The 27,736-nt window shown below is 46.2% G+C and overlaps 1 protein-coding gene across 3 annotated transcripts in view; it reads right to left on the bottom strand.

Annotated features, from left to right (window-relative positions):
- Window positions 1-4,685: 4,685 nt before the first annotated feature.
- The window catches only part of PDZRN3 (PDZ domain containing ring finger 3), a 247,234-nt gene continuing 224,183 nt past the window's right edge, over window positions 4,686-27,736 (bottom strand). For 2 of the 3 annotated variants that reach the window (XM_030867737.2, XM_060308001.1), the window contains 5 exons: window positions 12,850-12,948; window positions 11,637-11,699; window positions 9,258-9,359; window positions 7,816-7,932; window positions 4,686-7,095 (listed from right to left, as the gene is read on the bottom strand). In XM_030867737.2, the coding sequence (XP_030723597.2) occupies window positions 5,524-7,095; window positions 7,816-7,932; window positions 9,258-9,359; window positions 11,637-11,699; window positions 12,850-12,948 (1,953 nt within the window). In that variant the 3' untranslated portion in view covers window positions 4,686-5,523. The remainder of the gene's footprint in view (window positions 7,096-7,815; window positions 7,933-9,257; window positions 9,360-11,636; window positions 11,700-12,849; window positions 12,949-27,736) is intronic. The other variant, XM_060308000.1, reaches the window with a different exon arrangement.

The following is a 27,736-nucleotide window of genomic DNA, read 5'->3' as shown; positions in this document are numbered from 1 at the left end:
CTCTCAGCTCAACCATGACTCTTGTGAGAGACCCTCCCTGAAATCCATGGCACTAGCTCTCCGGTCCGTCGTCCCCTCTCCCACTCTAACCTTGTTGACATTTTAAAAGTATTTGTGTGATGACTGGATTTTTATTCTCTTTCCCACTAGATGTAAGCTCCATGAGAACTCATGGCCCTGAACACAGTGGGCACAAAAACTCCTGGCTGAACAAATCCATCCTGGCTTCTGACACAGTGCCTAGAGCATAGAGGTGATCATGATTCTTCAGAGCTAAAAGTGCTAAATCAGACCCATACCGTCTGGGCTGGCAGCTGAGGAGGAGGAATGAATGCACGAGTCAACGTGATCCTAATGTGTTTTCGAGAGACTCAGACGTCTAGGGAGTTTCATTGGGCTTTTGACAAGAATCACTGCATTGGTAAGCAAGTTTAAGTTTGCAATAGCCCCAATTCAAGGAAGGATCATTAATTCCTCATTTTTCATTTTAAAAAGATGCTGAGTGCATGTGGTCAGTGTTCCGCCACTGAAAGGCAAAAACCATGTTCGTTATAGGCAAAGCACATGCCCCCACGGACCGTGCCCTTTTAGGATTAGCTTAAACTGGAAGCTAAAGGAAAATGGATCATGTAATCAGAAAAACCCATCTGAATGAAACCCCAGGAACCACACTTTGTTTTCTAGCTGCTTTCGGGAATTCACATTTAATCAAAATTGAAGAGTACAGCGGTTGCCGTGAGAACTCTTGCATCTCATCTCCGTTTTAATGATTTCTTTTTAATTAGTTGATGCTCTGCAGATATCCTAGTGTGCTTCAAACAACTGGGAAACAGAAAAAGAAGTGGGAGTTGCAGTTGCTTCTGGCAGAATTGTGTTTGCTTCCTTGGTTCTGGGCAATCTTGCTAACAAGTAACCTGTAACCTACCGCTAAGGCTACAACTAGATAATTACTTGGTTAATTTTCATACTTTAGTTTACAATCCTAATGAGTTCTCTGACTCGTATTCCCTAGGCAATGTAGAGTTCTATCTCGTCACATTTGTGGTTCTTGTATTTGGAGTCTCCTGTTTTCATTTAAAAGATGAAAAGCTTAATTAGTGCCCCCAGTTCCTAGATTTTTATACGCTGTCGTATGCTTTTGCCAGGAGTGTTAGGATATTTTGTCATTTAAAACTCAAAAGGGAACTGAGTGAAATGCCTGTCACTTTGAAGCAGTTTCTTTCATCGTAATCATGACTAGGTTACAAAGAGTAGCATAACGCAAACGGACTTAATAGTCACTGCTTGAGAAGCCCGTGGAGGCAGAGTTGGGAAAGGTAAAGGGTTTGGCGTCAGGAGGATGCAAATTCAAATCACATCTCTACACTCATCTGGGCAAGGTTCTTAGTCTGAATGTGAACTGGTGATAAGGCCCTTTGCCTGGCAGAACTGCCCTATGGATTTGGTGAGATCGTGAGGTCCCGTGTTTTGCACACCCACACCTGATAGTCTCTGTATTGGTGCTATCCAACAGAAATGAAATGTGGGTCGCATCTGTGATTTAAATGTTTCCAGTAGCCACATTAAAAAGCAAAAAAGGTGGGCTTCCCTGGTGGCGCAGTGGTTGAGAGTCCGCCTGCCGATGCAGGGGACACGGGTTTGTGCCCCGGTCCGCGAAGATCCCACATGCCGCGGAGCGGCTGCGCCCGTGAGCCATGGCCGCTGAGCCTGCGCGTCCGGAGCCTGTGCTCTGCAACGGGAGAGGCCACAACAGTGAAAGGCCCGCATACCAAAAAAAAAAAAAAAAAGTAAAAAACGTGAAATGAAGTATAATTATTTTATTTAATCCAAGATATGCAAAGTATTAACATTTCAACATGCATAGACTTCTTGAAATAGTTTACATCATCTCTCTTTTGGAGCACTAAGTCTTTGAAATCCATTTTCTCAGAACAGTACAATTTAGACTCACCATACTTTAAGTGTTTAATAGCCAGCTGTGGCCAGTGGCTACTGTACTGGAAAGTGTAGCACTGGATGATCAATCAATTTTCATTTCTTTCCCTTTATATTTTAGGAATAAAGTTGCCATCCATCCAGTGGAGTGGCTGTTACGGAGCCTTGGGACTCTTTCCTCGTCGTAGTTCGGAAATCGGTTTAATCCTGGGAGAAACGACCGTTAGCACGACTGGAAGAGTACAGGTAAAGTGGTTTGTTGAATTTTAATTGCCTTAATATGGGTCTCATGGGGGAAAATGTACTCCTTGATATTTAAAATGGTCATTGAAATCAAAGAGTGCTATAAAATGCACCTAAAGATAGTGTGAAAAATATAGAGCGATCAAATTCAGTTGGTCGAAACTTGAGATTTTTGTATCTTTAGAAGAGGTCCATGAATGGATTTTGGGGGCACATAAAGCCTCCAAAATTATATGCAAATTTTTTTGTGTTGTGTATCATACGTATATTTTCCTGTGGGGAGAATCCAGTTTCCATCACGTTCTTAAATGCGCCAAGGAAATGACAGTGTAAGCAGCTGTGGTGGTAGAAATCCCTGTTGGCTACAGGGGAAATTCTGTTTACGTGGGAACTACGGTTTCATATCTGGGAGGATGGAAGTTGTACGTCGTCTCTTGTCACCGTTAACCAGGAAAATCCCTCAACTCGCCTGTTGAGGAAATGCCTGTGCTCGGAGGCACTTGGGGGCTCAGACTCACTGAAAAATGGGATTCACGTCTCCTGACTGATGTTCACTCCAGGGCATCCACTGGTGAGCTGTGTTTATATTTTGGTTGAGGGCACAGGACTGAATACGTTCAAGTTAACTGTGCACTTGACAGTGACCTTTCCCCCGTGGGAGTGGCCATAAGGGCTATGGGAACGGGTGTTGGGTTCTGAATTCAGATCCCCGTTTGTTCATTAAGCAGCCACTGTTTGTCTCCTTGAGTCTCCTGCTCATTGATCAAATGATTTCTCAGGTCTCTTCTGACTCCTTTTAGGAGTTGATTTGCTAAATTCGGTTCGGGAAACCTCGTATGACATTGCAAATTAGGTCTAAGTGTATCCATATGAAAAAGTGATTGAGAAAATAAGTTGGAATTGAAGGGTCCGGAATTGGGATTAGAATGTATGTTACTTTTTATTTCCCTCCACTGTTTCACACGGGGCACAGACTGACCCCTAAATCCAGAGGCACCCAGGGAGCCCTGATTGGAAACCCCTCAACTTCAGCCTGATGGCACATGACTGTTTAGGTGGGAGATCTTTGCTCTTGTAGCCACGTACACCCCTCTGGCCTTTAATGAGAACGCACAAGGCAGGAAGGCTATTTCTCCAAAGAAACCCACGCACTTAGTCTTATACCCAACCTGTGTATGTCTTGCCGCGTTTTTGTTTGTTTTGTTTTTGCGGTACGTGGGCTCCTCACTGCTGTGGCCTCTCCCGCCGCGGAGCACAGGCTCCGGACGCGCAGGCTCAGCGGCCACGGCCCACGGGCCCAGCCGCTCTGCGGCATGTGGGATCTTCCCGGACCGAGGCACGAACCCGTGTCCCCTGCATCGGCAGGCGGACTCTCAACCACTGCGCCACCAGGGAAGCCCTCTTGATGCAATTTGTAATTCATCTGATTGGTGTTGGTTCTCGGTGACACACTAACTAGCAAGAAAGGGTGTGAGGTTAAGAGAGCTGGAGATGGGGTGCTGCTCCTGGGAGCCAAGGATCCAATTCTGTTGGAAGTTGAACTTGGAGAGTATTGGAAAACCATGGTGCTAACAGGCCACCTTTTGCAAACACTAAGGCAGCAGGTGTAATTATCTTCGCGATGCCTGGTCTGGAAGAGGTTATGAACAGATATCTTAATAGTGAGGAATAAATATATCGGTGTCGTATCTACATTAAGTTTGTTCTAATGGAAGTACGACTACTAATGACTAGTCTTAAGATGTTGGCCACAAGGGAGGAATATGGGTTCGAACAGGGTGTGTTGGAGGAATCTAAGTCTCAGATACCTAAACACCTGGCCACTTCAATCCAAATTTCAGTGAGAAAACCAGGTGTCTGTCTGGCATCACAGCAAATGAAAATGATACCTTTCGTAATCCCAGTCATTCGTTCATTTGTGTATGTATGTATGTACATATGTCTTTTTAGTAGACATTATAGCTGACATCTGTGTGAACGCTATCATGGGGGAACAATTCGTAGCGAATTCAGTATTTGGGATCCTGTGGGTTGCTGCGGTGTGAAACATACCAGTTTTGAAGCCCACCCACTTTGGTGACCCTTGCTATTCTATGAAAATATTGTGGCTTTTGCAGATGCATGTTAGAAATGGAAAGTTGGGTCTTGCTACTCAGAGATGTTGTTAGATATTACTGACAGGCAGTAATGGTGGCAGTAAACCAAAGGGGTTTTGTTGTGAACACGAGCTTGGTTGATAAACTTGCTCAGTTATTCCAGTTTATAGCATAGTGGGCCAAGTTGAGGCTTTCTGTAAGGCAGACAGTCATTCGAATGCTAGATTTTTTCCTAACAAACAAACAGACCTGTCTTTGGATTCGGAGCAGAATGAAGGTAGTGGATGACCTGAAATGCTCAAATTCTTCCGAGGCAGCAGGTAATACAATGAAGGGAAAAAAAAATACACACTGCAAAAGGCTTTTATTTTATAGGCACCACTGCAAAATGAGGAATCACTTCAAAACATATCAAATAGAAAATAATAATTTATTTTAACTTCATTTTACTTACTGTTTATAACTAACCATGGTTCTCTGAATTTGCTCGAAAAAGTCTGTCCCTTTGAATCTACAAAGCAAAGGTTTACTACAGTGAGCACTTAAAATTCCACAAACCGTCTCCATCCACAACTTTCCTGTACATGCAAAGTCCTCCAACGGGTTGCAGTATCTGCAAACATGCTTTAAACTTCCACGAAGCTGTGTTATAGTTTGCCTTCTGTTAAAAACCTTTACACTCTCTTGGGAACTTTAACCAGGAGAAGAATGTTTAAATTTATGTGTAGTATACCTCGTGAACCACAGAGTTTGGTGGTTTTTGGAGCGGAAGCTTTGACCTAATGTTAAACGGTCACTCACATATTATAAAGTAGGGTTCCATTAAAAATACATACTGGCAGTCGTATCTGAGTTTTCGGCAGGCAAAAAAAAAAGTGTGTTTAACTTTCGTATATGAATATAGTGTGTAAACAAATTCTTCTGTGAAGGTATGCTTAATAAAAGAGCTTTTTGAAATTTTAAAAACTTCATGTGAAAGGTAACGCGTATAAAAAGTACCATCGCTATTTGAAAAAAAGCTCTGTTTTGTTAATATTGCCTTCCAAGACACACAGTTACGGGTGGTTTTTCTCCGCTTAAAATAGAGCTAAGACGACACCCAGAGTGAGTGGGTAGGGCTCGCTGATTTCGACTATAAACATGATGACACTATTTATCTTATATACAAAAGCTTGCCGCATTGAACGAGGCAGGAATTGCTACCTCAACGGTAGTGTTCTCTCTTATGTACATAATGCAGAAGGGAAAATTATACAGTAGTCACCGATAGGAACGAATTGTATACTCTAGTGCCGTCTGGAGATTTCGTGCCGTGGGTTAAGAGTTCTTGGATCGTCATCCAGTTATCAAATATCTTTTTATTCCTCTTCTTCATCATCTTTTTGTGGCTGAGTTCCAGGATGTTCATCTCCTTCCTGTCGTCGGCCCCTTGCTGCTCCTTCAGGCAGTCGAGCCGGCTCTGCATCATGAACTCGCGCCTCCGCCTCTGCTCCTTGGCCTTCACCACGTGCTGCTTCCTCTCCTCCTTGCTCCAGTACCGCCCCATCTTCAGCTCGCTCACCGCATCGTCGTCCGTGGTCATGCCGCTGCGCTCCTCGCGGATCTTGAGCGCGCGCTCCCGCAGCAGGCGATCCCGCACCGGCCGCTTGGTGATGTAGCGCGTCCCGTCGCTCCGGATCTTCACTTTCCACTCCATTCTCGGCTCCGACTGGTTGGCCGAGTTCAGGTCCTTGCACATGCTCACCAGGCTCATCTGGCTTTGCGCGTACTCCACGGCCGACTTCTGCTGGATCAGCTGCATGTAGCTCTGGTAGTGCTGCGCGTGCGCCGGGATGTGGGCGTGTTTGTAGGGGGAGTGCGGGAAGGGCGACAGGTACGAGCCGCCGCCCAGCTTCTGGCTGGGGGTGGGGCTCCCGCTGCCGTCGTCGCTGGGTTTCCTCTCCTTGCCCTCCAGGGCCTGGCTGGGGTCCAGCTCTTCAGGAGAAGGGCTGTAGTCCGGAGAGCCCACTTCGGGATCTTCCGTGATGGAGAGCAGATTCCTTGGGGATGGCCCATACACCTCGGTGGTCCCCGCGGCGCCTTCGCCGCCGGGGCCGCCGACGCCCTCGGCCGCTCGCCTCAGAGAGTTGTCGGGGGACATCTCCAAGGTGAGCGGGGTGCTCCGGCAGCTCTCGCCTGTGTTGTACGCGCTCGAGCTGTCTTTGTCGGACTTCTCGGGGAGCTCGGTGATGTCCGAGAGCTCGCGCCTGCGCACGTCGACGCTGGTGTTGTAGTTGCGGAAGCCGCTGTTGTGCAGCATCCAGGGCTCGCGGTACTGCTCCTTGAGCTGCTGCATCTTGTGCGCGCGCACGATGCTCAGGCACTCCAGCTCGATGCTGCGCAGCTCCTCGTTTAGCAGCTCCAGCTCCTTGTCCACGCTCTCCGGGTCGCTCTTGCTGGCGTCCAGGGGGCTGCCCGGGTAGTACAGGCCGTAGGGGCTGGCACTCTTCACCTGGCACTTGAGCTCCAGCAGCTCGCGGAAGCGCTCGCACTCGTCCACCGGGATGCCCAGGTAGTCGGCGTCGGCGCAGTCGGCCGAGATGAAGGACTCGTTGCTGAAGGGCAGGTCGCTGCTGCCCAGGGTGTCCTGGCTGCACGTGAGCTTCCTCTGCCCGGCCAGTGGCGGGGAGGCCGCGGGGGCGTCGTCGCCGTTGTTCTCCTGCTCTGAGCTCTCGTCGTTGCGCGTGCTCTCGTCCGTCCGGCCCACGCCACTGTCCTTCTCGTGCTGGTTGGACAGGATGGTGGCCGTGTCTGTGGTTCCCCCGTCTTCCTCGTGCTTCTTCTACACAACAGAAAACAAGAACACACGGGCACAGTGAGGGGCGCCGGAGGTGCAGTTCCCAGGTGTGACTCTTCCTGTAGGAGGGGGGCCTGGGAATTAGCTACGGGTTAACTACCCGGTCAGCCTGACCTGGGGGAGCCACTGAACCTCCTTCTCAGCCTCAGTTTCCGCACCTGGGAAAGGAGGACGATAGTCACCTTACCTCACCGAATGATTCCAGCCATTCGAGGACCCCTGTGCACGCACGGGAAGCAGGAGGCATAGGTGATGTCCTTTTAGCTCCTAAGGCCCTCGATTAGCAGTCACTTAGGGTATCTCTGACAATGGTGGTGGCATAGAAGGGGGACGGAAAGGGTGCCAAGCAGCTCAGGTTAAACAGAGGGAATTGCTTTGCTTTTGAAAACATGACTTTTTTCTTTCTCTGCTCTAGTGATCTATTAATGCCGGCACAGGGGGGTTTGGTTTCGAAACGAGTGTCAGAAGGTCAGGGGTACCCGGGCATTACTGCTTTTGCTTTTATAAGCCACACGGCACTCTCGTGGTCAGGGAAACTACGGGCTTGCCTTTCACTCGGGCGAACAGAAAAGCACTTCGTGAGTTAGTTTCCTGGCCGTCTTCCCGGCGGCAGCTGGGTTGCTCAGGGGCTTGGGCATCCCGAGGGAGATGTGGGGCCGGGTTTCCCTGCTGCTGAGAGGGCGCAGGGGCTGGCGGGAGTGGTACCTGCTGCAGCACGCCGGCAGTGAACTGCATGGCCTGGTGGTGCTGCTCTTCCAGCATGTCCATGTGCAGGTCGTCCAGAAAGTCGTTTCTGTCGTCGTCCATCCACCCCTCGTCCAGCTGGGGAGAGACAGCCGCCCACACATGCCCTTCAGCTGAGGCTCCTTTCGCTCTCATTTTATGTATTTATTTTTAAGAAAGGACAGTAACCCTGGGGAGAAGTACTTCTGGGGCCCCCTCCGGGGGTCATCGAAATGCAGGCTGCCTGTCGTTTTGCTCTACGACAGACGACTACCCCACGCTCACGGTGAAGACAGCTCCCACCCTCCCTACACGTCCGGGGGATGGACGGGGCTGCGGTCTGCTCTTTTACTGTTGGAGGGTGAGGCGCTTTCCCCCAGGTTAGCTCCTTTCGGTGAAGGAGGCCACTGAGTATAGGGGCGGCGTCCAGGAGCCCTAGCCCTGCCTGCCCTTCTGCTTGATGGCCCGCACACAAGTTTAGCAGGTCCCCACGGAAGGCACTTACAGTACGGAAAGCATTCTTTCTGACCAAAAAAAAAAAAAAGGTAGCTCTACTAACCTAGCCGTTTGTTAGTCTTGGGCAAGGCCTATCACTTTTATCAGGGCTCTTCTCTCTCATGCTCATAAGAAAGCAGACCGCTCAGGGGTCTGACATCTACCACCCGTGGGCCAAATCTGGCCTGCGGCCTATTTTTGTTTGTTTAAAAACAGTGTAATTGGAACACAGCCAAGCCCCTTTGTTTACGTATTGTCTGCGGCTGCTTCTGCACTGCAGTGGCACCGGAGACCATATACACAGCTCCCAAAGCCCATCCTACTTCTTCTTTGGCCCTTTAAGGAAGAGTCTGCTGACCAAAGTTTCTTTCCTTTTTTGCCAGTAAAAACTGTCCTACGTGGCAGATGTACGTCACGATGATGTGATGTGCATATAGACATACTGAAATAATTACCAGTCGAGTAACTAACGTATCTCACAGTGACTGTTTTTTGGGTGATGAGAGCACCTGGAGTTTAACTATAATCGTCATGCTGTACGTTCCTTAACACGCTGTGGTTGTAAATGAGACCCACACAGATACTGGTCAGGTCCTGGGAAGTCAAACATGTTGACGGGCATGACCCTGGCTGTGTTTTCCACGCCCTCATGTTCCCTCCTCCTTTCTTTCATTATGCTCTCTGCGTTAACGAACGTGCGGGGCTCGCGGTGTAAATGCCAGGGTGGATGTCAGCACGCTCCTTAGAAGGTCAAAACGAGAAACAGATTGGAAGTCCGAGCAACTCAGATTACCTTTCCGGGGTACGGAGTACCCTTCAAGCTCAGATTCGATAGGTGGGCAGTGTCCTGCAGGGCCAGGGACTTCGTTAGACTTTGTTACTGATTTTAGAACTACAGACCCAGCTTCACGTGCCGGAAGCTGACTCACCTGGAGTTCGGGCCTTGCAATTAGCAAGGAAAAGTTCTTGTTGTCTTCACTGGTTAGAAGCGCCACGGCCTCTTCGCGGTTCTGTACCTCTATCCCGTTAATCTAAAAAGGAAAAGGTGGAAGGGTAGACAAGGAGCATGAGTAAGTTGTGCAGAATCATTCTGCACTGTTGCAGGCCTGCATCTCACAGCTGGAACAGAGAACTTCCAGGCAGCTTGAAAAGAATACACTGGTTTTCAGAAGGAAAGGCCTTGCTCAAACTGACACAGTGTCTCTGGGCTACATGACAGCCCCCACGGGCGTAGTGCCCAGGCGGAGGCTACGTGAGCAGAAGTAGCTGGGACTCCAAAAGGCAGCCCTGAGAAAAATCACAGCGTTGTGAAGAGGGAAAACATCTAAGCAATTTAATGACACGTAATTAAATATACTCAGGCAGGAGTCTAAATGGAATCTACTAAAGCGTGACTACAGCTAATTTTCAGATAATATCGGAGAAAAAAGCAGCACTGGGGGCTGTACGTGAACGTGCTGGAATTATGCAGCGTGTTCTGTGTTCCCAGTTTCACACTTGAATGTTTTAAGGTGGGACACAAGGTCAAGCGGGAGGGAGTCTCTCACCATCACGCCTGACCACGCTCTGGCAGGATTCTGGCTTCTGTCCTGTCACCTTCGAGCTCTGCTGGTCTGGAGGTCTCAGCTCCAGGGTGCACGGCAATGGTTCCGTGGAGCTGGAAGGGGAGCCTGCCCTCGACTCTCTATGCCAGTGAAGGAACGGGCAGCAAAGGGGGTGATGGATCTCGTCAACGAGGGGAGGTGTGGTTGTCCGGGAGGCAGGGAGGGCCAGATAAGGAACTCAGTGCTTCCGCGGCCAAGGGCAGATGCCAGTGGAAAACTAGAGCCACTGAAAAGGCCGTTACTCCTGAGGGTTCAGCCCCGTCAGGAATGACAGTCCGGGCTGAAGTCAGGGCAAGTGTAAGAATAAGCAGTGGCAAAAGGAAACGAAAATTACTCGCAGGGAGGTAGGCAGTGATATGTCTAAACACAGTGGATTCGAAATGACAAGGCAGGAATGAGCAGAGGTAGAAGCTAAGTCTTCTACCCATGAACCAGAGGCTCTCAATTTCTGTGAGATTAAAAAAGACTGTAATAGAATTTACCATGTGATCCAGCAGTGCCACCCCTGGGCATATATCCAGACAAAACTATAATGAATTCCAAAAGACACACGCACCCCAGTGTTCACTGAAGCACTGTTTGCTACAACAGCCAAGACATGGAAGCAACCTAAACGTCCATGGACAGATGAATGGATAAAGAAGGCATGGTACACACAGACAATGGAATATTACGCAGCCATCAAAAAGAAAGAATGAGACGATGCCTTTTCCAGCAACGTGGATGCAACTAGAGATTATCATACTAAGTGAAGGAAGTCAGAAAGAGAAAGACAACTATCTATCTTATGATGGCACTCATACGTGAAACCTAAAATATGACACAAATAAACCTATTTCTGAAGCAGAAACAGACTCACGGACACAGAGAACAGACAGGTGGTTGCCAAGGGGGACGAGGGGGGGAGAGGGTTGGATTGGGAGTCTGGGATTAGCAGAGGCAAACTGGTATATACAGAGAATGGATAAACAACAAGGTCCTACACTGTGTGTAGCACAGGGAACTATACCCAATCTCCCGTGATTAAACCTTAATGGAAAATAATAGAACGTATACACATGTATAACTGAGTCACTTTACAGCTGTAACTAACGCAACATTGTAAATCAACTGTACTTCAATAAAGAATGTTATTTGTTAAAAGAAATAATTAAAGCTTAAATTAAAAGACAATTAAAGGGAAAAAAAGACGGGTCTCAGTTTGACTCGAAAGAGCAACAGGTATCCTTTACAGATAAAGAAACGACTCTTAAAAGCCATGGCATATACTAGTTAAATGCTGAGGCATGGCGTTTAAAAGATGGCTCAAACTTGAAATGTTCGGTCCAAAATTAATCCCTCCGAGAAAGCTCAAATGAGCATTATTTTGTTTCACAAGAACTGTGGGCCTGACCTGGCCCACTGATGTGTTGTCTGTGGCCCAAAGAGAAGGGCAAGGAAAGGAGATGAGCTGGCTCATATGCTGCAAAGCGCTGGGGCAGCCTTCCCGCTTAGGTGGGGCAGGCATCCTCTCCAGTTTGTCTCACGCCTCACACACCCTGTTGCCAGGTGTTTTCCATAGCTTGTACTTCAGCCATCACCTTCTCTGGCCTCACCACACACCCGACATTTGCGACCCCCTGTTTGTTAACTTCTGCATTTCCACCCCAAAGCTATGAATGAGAACCAGTTTGCTCTTTAGTGATAAACAGGAAGCTGACCTACCTGGATGATGCGGTCTCCTTCTCGGATGCGCCCATCCTTGGCCGCGATGCTGTTAGGGTCGATCTGAAACACACAGCAGACATCTCAGCACCGAGGGGGTAACTTAAACACGCACGAAAATAAAAAGTCTGCCTCTAACACATGGTCGTGCTCATCCCTCTGTTTTCGTTTTGTGCCGAAATAAACAAGACTTAGGGTCATGCAGAGGGAGACGAAGAGGGACTGATCTGTTTCCAAGCCCTTTCCAGGCTGTGTTCCGGGATCCTTGCACGGCGACCCTGCTGCACAGCAGTGTGCACAGACCCTGGTGACCTGAGGGGATGAAGAGGCACAGCTGACTCCTGTTGCACGCACAGGAATGAAAAGCAAAGTGTGCTGGAGAACAGGTTAAAGGGTACCCTTCATCATGTGGGCTAGCAACCTTGAAAATAATTAAAGCAACTTAATTATTTTACCAAATGGGTATATTGAAGTTTGGAAAGTAACTTTAAAAATGAAATATAATTGAGACAAGTGGGATTGAGTTTGGGAGAGACACCCCCGAAATGCAGTCATGATGGGCCAACTTAAGCTTGGTGGGCGAAGTATACCCCAAGGGATAATTATTAAGCCTAGCAGACACATCCCTTGATTCATCCCATGGGGATGGATTGTATTTCCTGACAAAATGGGGTTTCTGTGCTTGCAAAGAGGGCAGTGCGTGGTAAGGTATCCATCCTGAAATCAGTTGCTTTGCATTGTCTCCTCTGGGAAGATAAAGATAGCTTCCGTCTATGTACTTTGAAATTGCACTGAACTTACGTGAATTCAACTGTACACACCGCACCAAAAGCAAAGAAAAAAGAGAAACAGACACAGAAATACTTTAAAAAGTGTAAGTGATGCCCTCCCCCATCCCATTCAATGAACACGAGAAGGGAAATGTGAATCTGCTCTTCCCTCGGGGTTGAACACATGAAGCCATGTACACGGCTCCATTTTATGGCCGATTTGCAGGCTTCTGAAGGGTAGTTTTGTCTTATGTGCCAACATTAGGACTTAACCCCTATGTAAAGACGTCACTCCATGGAGCGTGATAAAGGGGACGAAGAAATCTGTCTGCGTCTTTCCACAGACATCTCCGTGAGCCAGAGTTAAGGTTGGTTAACACATAAAAGGCAAAAAAGAGACCAACTCTCTTGCTATGATAGTTATAAAAAATCAGCCCCGATACCTCGCTTATATAGATCCCAATGTCATCTTCATCGTCCGTCCGGTAGCATACTGTGAGGCCCAGCTTGTCCTGGCTGTTCATTCTGTAGAGATCCACTTCCTAGACAAAGAAAGGGCATTTCCCTGTGAGACCCCGGCAGGCAGTGAGGGCTGGGAGGACGTCCAATGCTTTAAAAAACATTTCGTTTAAATGATGAACTGGATTTCTTCGCATTGGATGTGGGCAGAGCGGTTAACTTACTAAACAAAAAAGTGATTACGGGCATGGGATCAATGCCCAGGGCATTTCTGACCTTTCCGTCAATATAAAGTCATTTTGAAAATAGTTACTGTATTGATCCCCCCAAAGAAAAATTACCCATATTTCACTCAGCGTCAAGACTTCTGGGGTCGGGCTTTGAAAAAGCATTCTTTCAATGTCTGCCACAAACAAGAATATTTCCAAACCCCAACCCATCCAGCCACTTCAGTACAAATGCCTCCAATGTGTGTGGTGAGATTATTTCCCGTTGTGTTCTGTTAATATGCACAGTAACAGAACTTGCAAACAGACTACACATAAATTGATCCAAGGAAGGAGGGTAACGTGATAGCACGCAATTAATGCTTTCCCCAACAGCTGTGATATTTACAGTCGAGAAATTAGTTTCCGCCGCTATTACAGCAAATTAAGTAAAAGCAAAGCGAGCCCAAGCGCGAGACACAAGGGCACAGGGAACGCCACTGTATTTGCCAATTAACCTGCACTTTGGAATGAAGTCAGAACTTTGAAAACTGTTGGACCCCTGGAGGAAGTGGCGTGCTTCTCTGAAAGCGTTCACGGGCCAAGTCTCCCTTTCCGCCCATCCTGCCAACCACCCACACGAGACGCGGCAGCACGAAGGGCCAAGGGCTGCCTGATGATAAGTTCTCAGGCGGAGGCCCCGGTCTGGTGTTTAGTGTTAGCTGCTTGCCAACCAGCAGGAGCTCTGAGATGGGGTCGGTCTCTGGAAATATCTTCTCTCTCCCGGTTCTTCTTGGTGAGGGCACAGTTGTTTTTGTGGTCAAAGCTCAACACAGTTACATAGCAGATACTTACGGAACCCTCCCCTGGGTGCCCAATACCATGGATACTTTCGAGACAGAAGAACAGGAGGTGCAAAGGCCCTGGGGCCAGGAGGGCTGAAGCCCTGCGAACGAGGAAGAGCGGGGCAGGCTGAGCATAGCCAGGCAGTGGGGCCAACGGGCCAGCGTCGGGGAGCTCAGATTTGATTTCAGGAAGAGCGGGGCAGGCTGAGCATAGCCAGGCAGTGGGGCCAACGGGCCAGCGTCGGGGAGCTCAGATTTGATTTCAGCATCACGGGAAGCCTTGGAAAACTTTTAAAGTGAAGACTGCCATGATCTGCTGGATACTTTCAGCAGGCTTTCCGGCTGATGTGTAGAGTATAGTGTGGTGCTTAAGAGATGAGGCTCAAAGACCTGTGTGCAGATCCCAACTCTAGCTTTTTCTAGCAGCTTCATCACGGGGTTTCACGGGCTCGTTACTATATCTGAGCCTGCTTCCTCACTGGCGCATGTCACCCTGCCGCTTGGACAGGGTGAAGAGTCACTGAGACGAGACTGCCGAGCTCTCAGCACAGTGACGGGCCCAGAGACAGTCCACGGAAAACCGCAGTACAAGACGTGCAGGCAGCTTCTTGCCGGCAGTCACAGCCGTGGTCTGCAGCAGCCGAGTGTGTGTAGTTCTCGTGCCCCCCGATAAGATAATTTTATTTTCTGAATATTGACCTGTGAATTAATTCAATGACTTCCTCATTATAGCTTTAGCAACCTGGCACGTTTCCCTTAAATGAAATCCCATTAATTTCTGATAATTTAGTGGAGTTGGATGGAAATTTCGTTTCTCGTTGTTTTGAGAAAAAGACTAAGCAATCAAAGAGGTAGCACGAGTTTAACCACGAGGGCACATAACTTTCCAGGTACTTTGGAATAACCCGGTTGCATACCGCAAATACACTAGGCCCACAGCATCCTCATGTTTCAAACGCTTGCCCAAGTCTCTGTCTCAGGTTGCACCTCATCTGGGTGCAGGCTAAAGGGAAGACCTTCTCCGTTTCGGCGCTTCCTAAGAGGCAGCGTAAATCCGTGGAATGTCCCGATTACTCGTTTGGCTCTACGTGCACCGCTGCAGCCCCACTGCTGCCACAGAGCCCTGGCTTCAAGGGGGAAGCCAGCCGGTTCTGGAACAAGGTCACGTGCAACCAAAGCAGAGAGAAGGGTAACTGGAGAGGCTGAAAGAAGGAAACTTAGAAAGATAATAAACATTGTGATATGACTTTTCCCAGAATAAAAGTGATACTACAGGTTATAGTTTTCACTGAATGATTGGCCACCAAGGTGAACAGCTCTTAAGAAAGGTCAGAAGATACCAGAGCTCCACTGGGCTTCACTCTACTATGACTCAAAGTTTGCTTCAAGGTCACGGCGAGGTAGGTGCGGAAAATGAGGGCAGTGTTTAGAAATTTTATAGCACTTGGACGCTGTCATGATAGCCAAGGATAGGATTAGCAGACTTGTCTCACTGACCACGGTGTAAGACTGCGTCAGGTACTATTGAGCTGAAGTGGCAAGGGGTGAGCTATGGAGTCACTCGTGGCAGAATCACGTATTGGTCAGTGACATGTTAAAAATTAAACCAACCGGCTAACCTGGTCCCCCCGGTCTTTCACCGCCGAGAGTCTGAGAAGCATGACTCTGTAATACACGTGTAGGATTGAGGGCTCCATTTAAGAGCTCGGGAAAGTGAAAAGTCTGGAACTGATGTCTTGGGAAAAAAACAGCATGACGTACTAGGAGTATTCAAGTAGGAAAAAGGAAGACTCGAAGGGAATGTGACAGATGAAGGTCCGACACGTAAAAAAAGATTTCATGCATTTGGCCTAGTCCCCAAACTCTGTGCAGTCTGCTGTCTACAATCAATAGGATTTTGATCAAAACCTAACTTGAAAAGCACTCCTACTCTATCTTTTGTCAATATTTTGATTGACAGAAATTGGAAGAACTACTATTATAACAAGAGACAACTTTCTTAGAACAAAACAGCAGGTTGGCATGGAAGAGATCCTAAAACATTTGTTGCTTTAAAGTATTTTCACCTGAATCACTGATAATTAATCAAGAACAGTATCCTACGCTCTTCCTTACTTAAACCCTTTTTATATGCTGCCGTTAACCCCCTATGTGGTTCGAAAATTAGTCATAGATTCCCCATAAATGCTGTTTGGACTTATGTTACATACAACACGTGTTGGTGAAGATGACATTTCTGCCTGGTAGACAAGACGTTCTGATTACCAGGTCTGTTTGCAGTCACTGATATTCTGAAAACAACGCTTCCTCGCTCTAGCAGAATGATATACGGCCCAGCACTGCACTGAGCCTTTAAATCCCACTGCAAAGTTTCCCAGGACAGGCTGTCATGGGGACACTCACATTCTCACTTTGGATAGACTTGACTTAAAAACTGCAAAGGCCAATTTACGTCCTTGCTGCGGAGGAGAAGCCCAGGCCTGGCTGCGGCCTGAGGCGTATGCTGTGTGTCAGGGCAGTGCATGGGAGGAGCCAACTCCAATCTGAAACACTCGCCTGAGGATGTCCAAGCCTCACGCCCCACCCCAGTTCCAGCTGGCTGCCAAGCACAACTTTAGCACTCAAGCCTTTAAACCAGACTCAAGAAGGGGAGCGCAATGCTACTTCAAGGGCAGTCCTTTAGGAGCCGCTTTCTATCTTGGAAGCGGTCTGGTTCTAAGAAGGATGTGTGGTTCTGGATAAACAGATGCTGGTAAAGCACATTTTCAGTAATAATAAAGCACAGGGGAACTTCCCGGGTGGCTCAGTGGTTAAGAATGCGCCTGCCAATGCACGGGACACGGGTTCAAGCCCTGGTCTGGGAAGATCCCACATGCCGCGGAGCAACTAAGCCTGTGCGCCACACTACTGAGCCTGTGCTCTGGAGTCCGTGAGCCACAACCACCGAGCCCGTGAGCCACAACCACTGAAGCCCGCGCTCCTAGAGCCCATGCTCCGCAACGAGAAGCCCACGCACCGCAATGAAGAGCAGCCTCTGCTCGCGGCAACTAGAGAAAGCCCGTGCGCAGCAACAAAGACCCAACGCAGCCAAAAATAAATAAATAAATAAATTTATAAAACAAGCAAACAAACAAAGCACAGGGTATTACTCTGGGGTTTACTCTAGGTATGTACTTGACAATGATGTTAAGATAGCATGGGCTATAGTATTTCCTTTTGTTACCTGGATCTTCTTGGGAACGCTAAACAGAAGTTGGAAAAGTGTCACTTACAACCCACACGAGGACAGAGACAAGACAGTGGAGTAGAAGGATGTCAGCTCACGGCTTCCTACAAAAAACAACCAAATCACAACTAACTGCTCAACAACCATGGACCAAAAAACCCCTGGAAGCTACCAAAAAAGATATACTACATCCCAAGACAAAGAAGCCACAGGATGGTAGGAGGGGGTGCAACTGCTATAAAATCAAATCCCATACCCACCAGGGGTGGGGGCGACTCACAAGCGGGAAAATAATTACACCACAGAAGTTCTCCCACAGGAGTGAAAATTCTGAGTCCTACGTCAGGCTCCTCAGCCTGGGGGTCTGGTTACAAGAGCAAGGAGCCCTCAGAGAGTCTGGCAGGGTTTGATTGCAGGAATTCCACAGGACAGTAGGAAACGGTAAGTCCACTCTTGGAGGGCACACACAGGGTCCTGTGCGAACTAGGAGCCAGGGAAAAAAGCAGTGACTTCATGAGACTCTGGGCAAGACCTACCTGCTAGTATCGGAGGGTCTCCTGCAGAGACGGGCATTGGTTGTGGCTCACTGAGGGTACAAAGACACTGGCGGCGGCAGTTCTGAGGAGTACTCATTGGCGTGAGCCCTCCTGGAGGCTGCCATTTTCTTACCAAGTCCTGGCCCTACCCAACAGCCTGCAGGCTCCAGTGCTGGGATGCCTCAGGCTAAACAACCAGCAGGGCAGGAACACAGCCCCACCCATCAGCAGACAGCCTGCATAAAGTCTTCCTGAGCCTACAGCCCTCTAGGCACGCCCCTTGGCATGGCCATAGCTACCCGCCAGAAGGACAAGACCCAGTTCCACGCACCAGTGGGCAGGAACCACTGCCTCCCACTGGGAAGCCTGCACAAGCCTCTCAGACAGCCTCCTCCCCCAGGGGGCAGACAGCAGAAGCAAGAAAAACTACAACCCTGCAGCCTGGAACGGAAACCGCAATCACAGAAAGTTAGACAAAATGACATGGCACAGGAATATGTCCCATATGAAGGAACAAGATAAAACCCCAGAAGAACAACTAAGTGAAGTGGAGATAGGCAATCTACCCGAAGAAGAATTTAGAGTAATGATAGTACAGAGGATCCAAGATCTCAGAAAAAGAATGGAGGCACAGATCAAGAAGATGCAAGAAATGTTTAACAAAGACCTTGAAGAACTAAAGAACAAACAAACTGAGATGAACAATACAGTAACTGAAATGAAAAATACACTAGAAGGAACAAACAGCGTAATAACTGATACAGAAGAATGGATAAGTGAACTGGAAGACAGAATGATGGAAATCAGTGCCACGGAACAGAAGGAAAAAGAATGAAAAGAAATGAAGACAGTCTCAGAGACTTCTGGGACAACAATGAACACACCAACATTCACATTACAGGGGTCCTGGAAGGAGGAGAGAGAAAGGACCTGAGGAAATACTGGAAGGATTAATAGCTGAAAACTTCCCTAACATGGGAAAGGAAATAGTCACCCAAGTCCAGGAAGTGCAGAGAGTCCCAGGCAGGATAAACCCAAGGAGGAAAACACCGAGACACACAGCAATCAAACTGACAAAAATTAAAGACATAGAAAAAGATATTAAAAGCAACAAGGGAAAAGCAACAAATAACACACAAGGGAATTCCCATAACGGTATCAGCTGATTTCTCAGCAGAAATTCTGCAGGCCAGAAGGGAGTGGCACGATATATTTAAAGTGATGAAAGGGAAGAGCCGACAACCAAGAATATTCTACCCATCAAGGCTCTCAGTCAGATTTGATGGAGAAATCAAAAGTTTTACAGACAAGCAAAAGCTAAGAGAATTCAGCACCACCAGACCAGCTTTACAACAAATGCTAAAGCAACTTCTCTCGGTAGAAAAGGAAAGGCTACAACTAGAAACAAGAAAATTATGAATAGAAAAGCTCTTCGGTAAAGGCAAACATACAGTAAATGTAGGAAATCATCCACACACAAATATGATATCAAAACCAGCAATGGTGAGAAGAGGAGAGCACAAATGCAGGAGATTGGAAATGCATTTGAAATTAAAAGACCAGCAACGTAAAGCAATCTTGTACATATATACACTGCTGTATCAAAACCTCATGGAAACTGCAAACTGAAAATCTACAATAGACACACACACACACAAGACAAAGGAATCCAAACACAACACTAACGTTAGTCATCCAATCACAAGAGAACAAAAGAGGAAGGGAAGAAAAAAGACTCACAAAAACAGATCCAAAACAGTTAACAAAATGGCAATAGGAACATACACCATCGATAATTACTTTAAACGTAAATGGATTAAGTGCTCCAACCAAAAGACACAGGCTCACTGAATGGATATAAAAACAAGACCTGGATATATTGCTATCTACAAGACACCCACTTCAGATCGAGGGACAGGTACAGACTGAAAGTGAGGGGATGCTAAAAGGTATTCCATGCAAATGGAAATCCAAAGAAAGCTGGAGTAGCAATACTCATATCAGACAAAATAGACTTTAAAATAAAGACCGTTACAAGAGACAAAGAAGAATACGACACAATGATCAAGGGATCAATCCAAAAAGAAGATATAATAATTGTAACTGTATATATGCACCCAACATAGGAGCACCTCAATATATAAGGGAAATTGTAACAGCCATAAAAGGAGAAATCGAAAGTAACACAATCATAGTGGGGGACTTTAACACCCCACTTTCACCAATGGACAGATCATCCAGACAGAAAATCAATCAGGAAACACAGGCCTTACATGACACATTAGACCGGGTGGACTTAATTGATATTTACAGAGCATTCCATCCAAAAGCAGCAGAATGCACATTCTTCACAAGTGCCCATGGAACATTCTCCAGGACTGATCACATGCTGGGCCAGCAAAGCGAGCCTCAGTAAATTTAAGAAAACTGAAATCACATCAAGCACCTTTTCTGATGACAACACTATGAGACTAGAAATCAACTACAAGAAAAAAAACTGTGAAACACTAAACACGTGGAGGCCAAACAACAATATGCTACTCCACAACCACTGGATCCCTGAAGAGATCAAAGAGGAAATCAAAAAATATCTGGAGACAAACGAAAATGAAAGCACAATGATCCAAAACCTATGGAACGCAGAAAAAGCAATTCTGAGAGTGTACTTTATAGCAATACAATCTCACCTCAGCAAACAAGAAGAATCTCAAATAAACAACCTAAGCTTACACCTAAAGCAACTAGAGAAAGAAGAACAAACAGGACCCAAAGTTCGTAGAAGGAAAGATATCATACAGATCAGAGCAGAAATAAATGAAATAGAGATGAAGAAAACAATAGCAAAGATCAATGAAACTAAAAGCCGGTTCTTTAAAAAGACAAACAAAATTGATAAACTTCTAGCCAGACTCATCAAGAAAAAAAACAGAGGGCTCAGATCAATAAAATTACAAATGAAAAAGAAGTTACAACTGACACCACCACAGAAATACAAAGGATCATCAGAGACAAGCATATGCCAATAAAATGGACAACTTGGAAAAAAATGGACAAATTCTTAGAATGGTACAACCTTCTAAGACTGAACTAGGAAGAAATAGAAAACATGAACAGACTAATCACACAAGTAGTGAAATTGAAACTGTGATTAAAAATCTTCCAACAAACAGAAGTCCAGGACCAGATGGCTTCAGAGGCAAAGTCTCTCAAACATTTAGAGGAGACTTAACAGCTACCCTTCTGAAACTGTTCCAAAAACGTACAGAGGAAGGAACACTCCCAAACCCACTCTATAAGGCCACCATCACTCATACCACACACACAAAAAGAAAATTACAGGCCATTATCACAGATGAACCCAGGTGCAAAAATCCTCAACAAAATATTAGCAATCCCAATCCACCAAAACATTAAAAGGATCACACACCATGAGCAAGTGGGATTTGTCCCAGGGATGCAAGGATTCTTCAATATCCACAAATCAATCGGTGTGATATACCGCATCAACAAACTGAAGACTATAAACCACACGATCATCTCAAGCAATGCAGAAAAAGCTTTTGACAAAGTTCAACACCCACTTATGATAAAAACTCTCCAGAAAGTGTACACAGAGCAAACATACCTCAACATAATAAAGGCCGTATATGACAAACCCACAGCAAACATCATTCTCAGTGGTGGAAAACTGAAAGCATTTCCTCTAAGATCAGGAACAAGACAAGGATGTCCACTCTCACCACTTTTGTTCAGCATAGTTTTGGAAGTCCTAGCCATGGCAGTCAGAGAAGAAAAGGAAATAAAAGGAATCCAAATTGGAAAAGAAGAAGTAAAACTGACACTGTTTGCAGATGACATGATACTATACATACGAAATCCTAAAGTTGCCACCAGAAAACCACTAGAGCTCATCAATGAGTTTGGTAAAATTGCAGGATACAAAATGAATACATAGCAATCTGTTGCATTTCTATACACTAACAATGAAAGATCAGAAAGACTAATTAAAGAAACAATCCCATTTACCATCGCATCAAAAAGAATAAACTACCTAGGAAGAAACCTACCTAAGGAGGCAAAAGACCTGTACACTGAAAACTATGTCACCAATGAAAGAAATCGAAGATGACACACAGATGGAAAGATATAGCATGTTCTTGGATTGGAAGAATCAATATTGTGAAAATGACTATACCACCCAAGGCAATCTACAGATTCAATGCAATCCCTGTCAAACTACCAAAGGCACTTTTCACAGAACTAGAACAAAAAATCCTAAAATTTGTATGGAGGCACAAAAAACCCTGAATAGCCAAAGCAATCTTGAGAAAGAAAACTGGAGCTGGAGGAATCAGGCTCCCTGACTTCAGACTATACTTCAAAGCTACAGTTATCAAAACAGGATGGTACTGGCACAACAACAGAAATCTAGCTCAATGGAACAGGATAGAAAGCCCAGAGATAAACCCACACACCTATGGTCAATAAATATATGACAAAGGAGGCAAGACTATACACTGGAGAAAAGACAATCTCTTCAATAAATGGTGCTGGTAAAACTGGACCGCTACATGTAGAAGAATTAGAACACTCTCCAACACCATACTCAAAATGGATTAAAGACCTAAATGTAAGACCAGATACTATAAACTCTTAGAGGAAAACATAGGCAGGACACTCTTTGCCATAAATTGCAGCAAGATCCTTTTTGATCTGTCTCCTAGAGTAATGGAAATAAAACCAAAAATAAACAAATGGGACCTAATTAAACTCAGAAGCTTCTGCACATCAAAGGAAACCATAAACAAAACGAAAAGACAACCCACAGAATGGGAAAAAATATTTGCAAACGATGCGACTGACGAGGCGTTAATCTCCAAAATTTACAAACAGCTCATGTGACTCAATATCAAAAAAACAAGCAACCGAATCAAAAAATGGGCAGAAGACCTAAATAGACGTTTCTCCAAAGGAGACATACAGATGGCCAAGAGGCACATGAAAAGATGTTCAACATCACTAATTAGAGAAATGCAATCAAAACTACAATGAGATATTACCTCACACCAGTCCGAATGGCCATCATCAAAAAGCCTAAGAGCAATGAATGCTGGAGAGGGTGTGGAGAAAAGGGAACCCTCCTACACTGTTGGTGGGAATGTAAATTGGTGCAGCTACTATGGAGAACAGTATGGAGGTTCCTTAAAAAACTAAAAAGAGAGCTACCGTATGATCCAGCAATCTCACTCCTGGGCATACATCCGGAGAATAACATGGTTCGAAAAGATACATGCACCCCAATGTTCACTGCAGGGCTGTTTACAATAGCTAAGACATGGAAGCAACCTAAATGTCCATCGACAGATGAATGGATAAAGAAGGTGCAGTACCTATACACAATGGAATGTTACTCAGCCATTAAAAAGAATGAAATAATGCCATTTGCAGCAACATGGATGGACCTGGAGATTATCATACTAAGTGATGTAAGTCAGACGGAGAAAGACAAATATCATATGATATTGCTGATATGCGGAATCTAAAAAGAATGATACAAATGAACTTCTTTACAAAACAGAAACCGCCTCACAGATTTAGAGAATGAACTACGGTTACCGGGGGAAGAGGTGTGGGGAAGGGATAGAGTGGGAGTCTGGGATTGACACGTACCCACTGCTATATTTAAAACAGATAACCAACAAGGAGCTACTGTATAGCACAGAGAACTTGGCTCAGTATTCTGTAATTACCTAAATGGGAAAAGAATTTGAAAAAGAATAGACACATGTATCTGTATAACTGAATCCCTTTGCTGTGTCTACCTGAAACTAATACAACATTGTTAATCAACTGTACTCTAATGTAAAATAAAAATTTTTTTTAAATTAAAAAGAAGATTTTAAAGTAGAAAAAATTAAATTCAGAAAAGTGCAAAGAAGGGAATGATCATTTATATTCTTATCACCCAGAATTAAACATGGTTAATCTCTTGACAGGAAAAAAAAAAACAACACCACCAAAAAAACCCCACTATGACTTAGTTGTGGTCACTGCATTTCCAGGGGATGGTTGCACATCATAGAGAAGAGCCTGGTTGCTAATAGTTAAGCAAAGAGTGAACCGTAAGAGGTTTTCAGAAGCTCTGGAAATACAACATTGTTAAGAGCCGATACCGTCTTGGGATCTGTACAGATTTAGGTTTTACCTTGGCTGCTCATAAAGAAGATTAATTACAGTAACGCAGTAGTAGTTGAATTGTGCACTAAAAGCAGCGTCTAGCCTTATATACCGTGCATGGTAGGTGCTCAATAAAACTGAATTCGCTTGAGATTCCAAGGCAGACTAAAGATCCAAACGAAAAATGAACTTGGCTCTGCCATTAGCAAGCCAGGCTGCCCCAGGAAAGTCACTTCACTTCTCTGAAACTTCTCGGCTCTTCTACCATCTTATCCCCAGAGACAATATCTTGGGGCTCGGTGGAAACTGCCGTTCCTCCAGCTTATTGAGTGGTTAGTAAATTCTCAACATTTCATTCTCACTCCAAGCTAGATGTAGAACCTTCCACAATTGAGTACCTCATGGAAAGCACAGAGGGCATCAATACATATCTGTCTGTGATGATGGAGATAAGATGGCAAAGCAGACCATTAATCAAACTCGTATGAATAATGGATTACCATTATCTGGATTACGCCTCCCCCACCACGGGTGTCCTGTTGCTTACCGGTCTAGATGGACGGCTGGATAAAAATGAACAGCTAAGCCTGACATTTTAGATGAAATGGAAACGATAGCTCAATTGAGTAAAGTACGGGGGCCATTCCACCTTGGTTGATTCAAGCTTTCTGTTTCAACGACAGCCACTTTCATCAGAGGGCATCCCAGAGACTAATTTCGATGGCTTTTGCACCTCTAGGAAGACTGGTTACTGAAGCATAACTCTAAGACCTTATCGATCCAGAACTGCTTGTTCATATTTCTTGAAATCATCTCCACACGTTATCTATGCGTGGCACTGTCGGGGACGTAGAGATGTCTCTAGGAAGACTGCACTTGCCTTCAAGGTCCTGACGTGTGAGATTGGGTCACAAGGCATTTATTCCTTTATTCAACAGATGTTTCCCTGCCAGGAGCTGTCTGAGCACAAGGAGTCTAAGTAGGAAATGGCCCTACTGGGGGAGGGGTGCTTTAGCCAGAGCCGTACGGAAGCTTTGCTGGAGATGAGCCACACTGAGCCGGACCAGGATCTGGGGGGATAAAATAAGAGCAGGGGGCAGGTTCTGACTGCAGGTGGCAGGAGAAAGAATGGTCAAGTGCTGATGAAATCGGGAGGGTGGTGAGGAAGCTGACTCAGTGAGGGTAGGGCCGACCAGGGAAGGTTCCCCGGAGGAGCCCTGGCGCTGTGCCTTAAAGGCTAAAGAAAAGCGCATAGGTTGGCGGGGACAGCCTGCATTACCTCCAGGACGGTCTCGCTTCCCTTGAGATCTTATGACGTTACACTCTGCAACCAGGTTTGGAGATCATTTTAGTCTCCCTGGTGAGAGCGTAGCTTTCTTTTCCTTTCTGGTTTCAAAATGACATCATCAAGACACAGCATAGGTCACGGCAGCTTCACAGCCCGGCTAGGATGCTACTGATGAATCAACTGGGAAATGAAAACAATAGACGAAGGAAAAAGAAAAGCCTTCTTCAGACGTCTATTTTTCCGTCTTAATTACCTACAGGAACATCCAGAGCAGGTGTTCCGTACCTGAAGATTTACGGGTAATTATTTGGCGGCTCAACCCTTGGGTATACTGGGGTGTAATCCTTTTAACGCTAAGCAGTTTCACAATAACAGGGATTTGACACTTACCTAAATATGATCATTTTGTGTGCTTTAAAAGAGAGAACATCTGTTTTTCTCTGTGCATTTGCTTCCATAATATCCCCAAACACTCATATATTTTCCTCCTATATAATATCCATGGAACGGGTTCCTTTTCGAAAGGGGCAGATGTTGATCTACTTCAACTTAACACGAGGAGCGGTGGTGGGCTGAGGTTGGCCCCCTTACTCACAGCAAGCCTGGGTGGGGGGACCCAACAGGCTGATGGGACCTAGCAGGGACACACTGTTGACGGCTCTAAGAAATCTTGCGAGGAAGCGGCGATGATGGTACACGCCGTTCCCCCAGAAAACTGGGTCTGCTTTAGGAATGCCAGCTCTTGGCCGTGCTGCTGTTCATTAACCCTCTCGAACTGACCGGGTGACGTTCCAGAGACACGCCTCTGCAACAGAGCCTTCCTGGAAGTATACACACCGTCCTCTCCTGGAGATTCCCTCCTGGTGAGGGGCCACGGAGAGAACCTACCTGAATCTTGACCTCAGAACTTGGGACGCGCCGCTCACCCAAAACCACCAGGTTCACTTAGTTAACAGAAATAACCTGGTGACGTCCAAGCGGCTCTAAATGAAAGTCCAAATGTAAAAGCAGCCTTCCTGCCTGGTACGGACTCATGGTACCTCGTGATGACTGCTCAAAGGAGCTGTAGATGGAGAATGGCCACAGTTTGGTTTTCTAGATGAAAAGCTCACGTCTAAGCTAATGGCTGATGACCCAAAGGGACTATGGCCTCCTGAAGGGCAGGCAGGGTGATGACTTGCTGATTTTGCCTTTCTAGCACCAAAAAGGGTATTCAGCGTAACAGTTGCTCAGTCAACGCAGGCGGGCAGAAATGAATGTAAGCGTGCGCGTAGGCTCTCTTTGTGCTTTCTACTTAACAACAGGAAGAAGTCTGAGCAGAGTCTTGAATGTCCGTGAGGGGCTTAGTCATCTCTAGTCCATGGGACTTCACTCTGCCCCAATGGCGTGGGTGGTATTCGAGGCTCGGAGGTACAGCTTCCCGCCATAATGAAGGAAACGCACAGAGCCTCGATCGTGTGTGACTCAGGACGAGGGCAAATGGAAGCCTGGGCTTCTCTGCCTGGGCCTGGGGCCTCCGGGTCAAGGGCCCTGGGACTTGTGCACCGCAACACCTGGGGATCTTGGTAAAATGCAGATTCTGATTCTGTACGTCTGAGGGCCCAGATTCTGTATTTCTCACAACCCCCCACAAGCTGCTGTCCCAGTCTTTGCGCCACACTTTGAATAAGAAGGCTCTAGGGAGGCGTTTCAGAGTGGCCTCCTCCCACTAAAAGCAAGATGCTCTCAGATAGTTCACGTGGAGAAGGTTACTTCCTTTAGGTAGAAAGCCTCAGTTTGGGCTAGTCTTACCACTTCTGTGATACTAGCCCATCTCCTTAGACAGAGAGAAAGGCAGCAGGAGGCAGTGGAGAGAACGGGCCCCAGGCAGCCAGCCCTGGGCAGGTACCAGTGACAAGTACCAGGATTTAATAACACTGCCTCGTGTCCGCTGTATTTATTGGACACCTTCCATTCATGTCAAGGGATGCCGATTTTCTGACTGAGCTAGGGATACAGCATTTCCTTTCAAATTCTCCTTCGTTTACAACCCAATCCAAAAATGGGCAGAAGACCTAAATAGACATTTCTCCAAAGAAGACATACAGATGGCCAAGAGGCACATGAAAAGCTGCTCAACATTACTAATTATCAGAGAAATGCAAATCAAAGCGACAATGGGGTATTACCTCACGGCGGTTAGAATGGGCATCATCAGAAAATCTACAAACAAATGCTGGAGAGGGTGTGGAGAAAAGGGAATCCGCCTACTGGGCATATACCCAGAAAAACCCATAATTCAAAAGACACATGCACCCCAGTGTTCACTGCAGCACTATTTACAATAGCCAGGTCGAGGAAGCAACCTAAATGCTCATCGACAGACGAATGGATAAAGAAGATGTGGTACATATATACAATGGAATATTAGCCGTAAAAAGGAATGCAGTTGGGTCATTTGTAGAGATGTGAATGGACCCAGAGACTGTCATACAGAGTGAAGTCAGTCAGAAAGAGAAAAACAAATATCGTATATTAACGCATATATGTGGAATCTAGAAAACTGGTACAGATGAACCGGTTTGCAGAGCAGAAATAGAGACACAGATGTAGA

Source organism: Globicephala melas, chromosome 11, assembly GCF_963455315.2.
Source record: "Globicephala melas chromosome 11, mGloMel1.2, whole genome shotgun sequence".
Taxonomy (NCBI): Eukaryota; Metazoa; Chordata; class Mammalia; order Artiodactyla; family Delphinidae; genus Globicephala; species Globicephala melas.
Note: the sequence above shows the minus strand (reverse complement) of the source record. Positions and strands in the feature narration are given on the sequence as shown.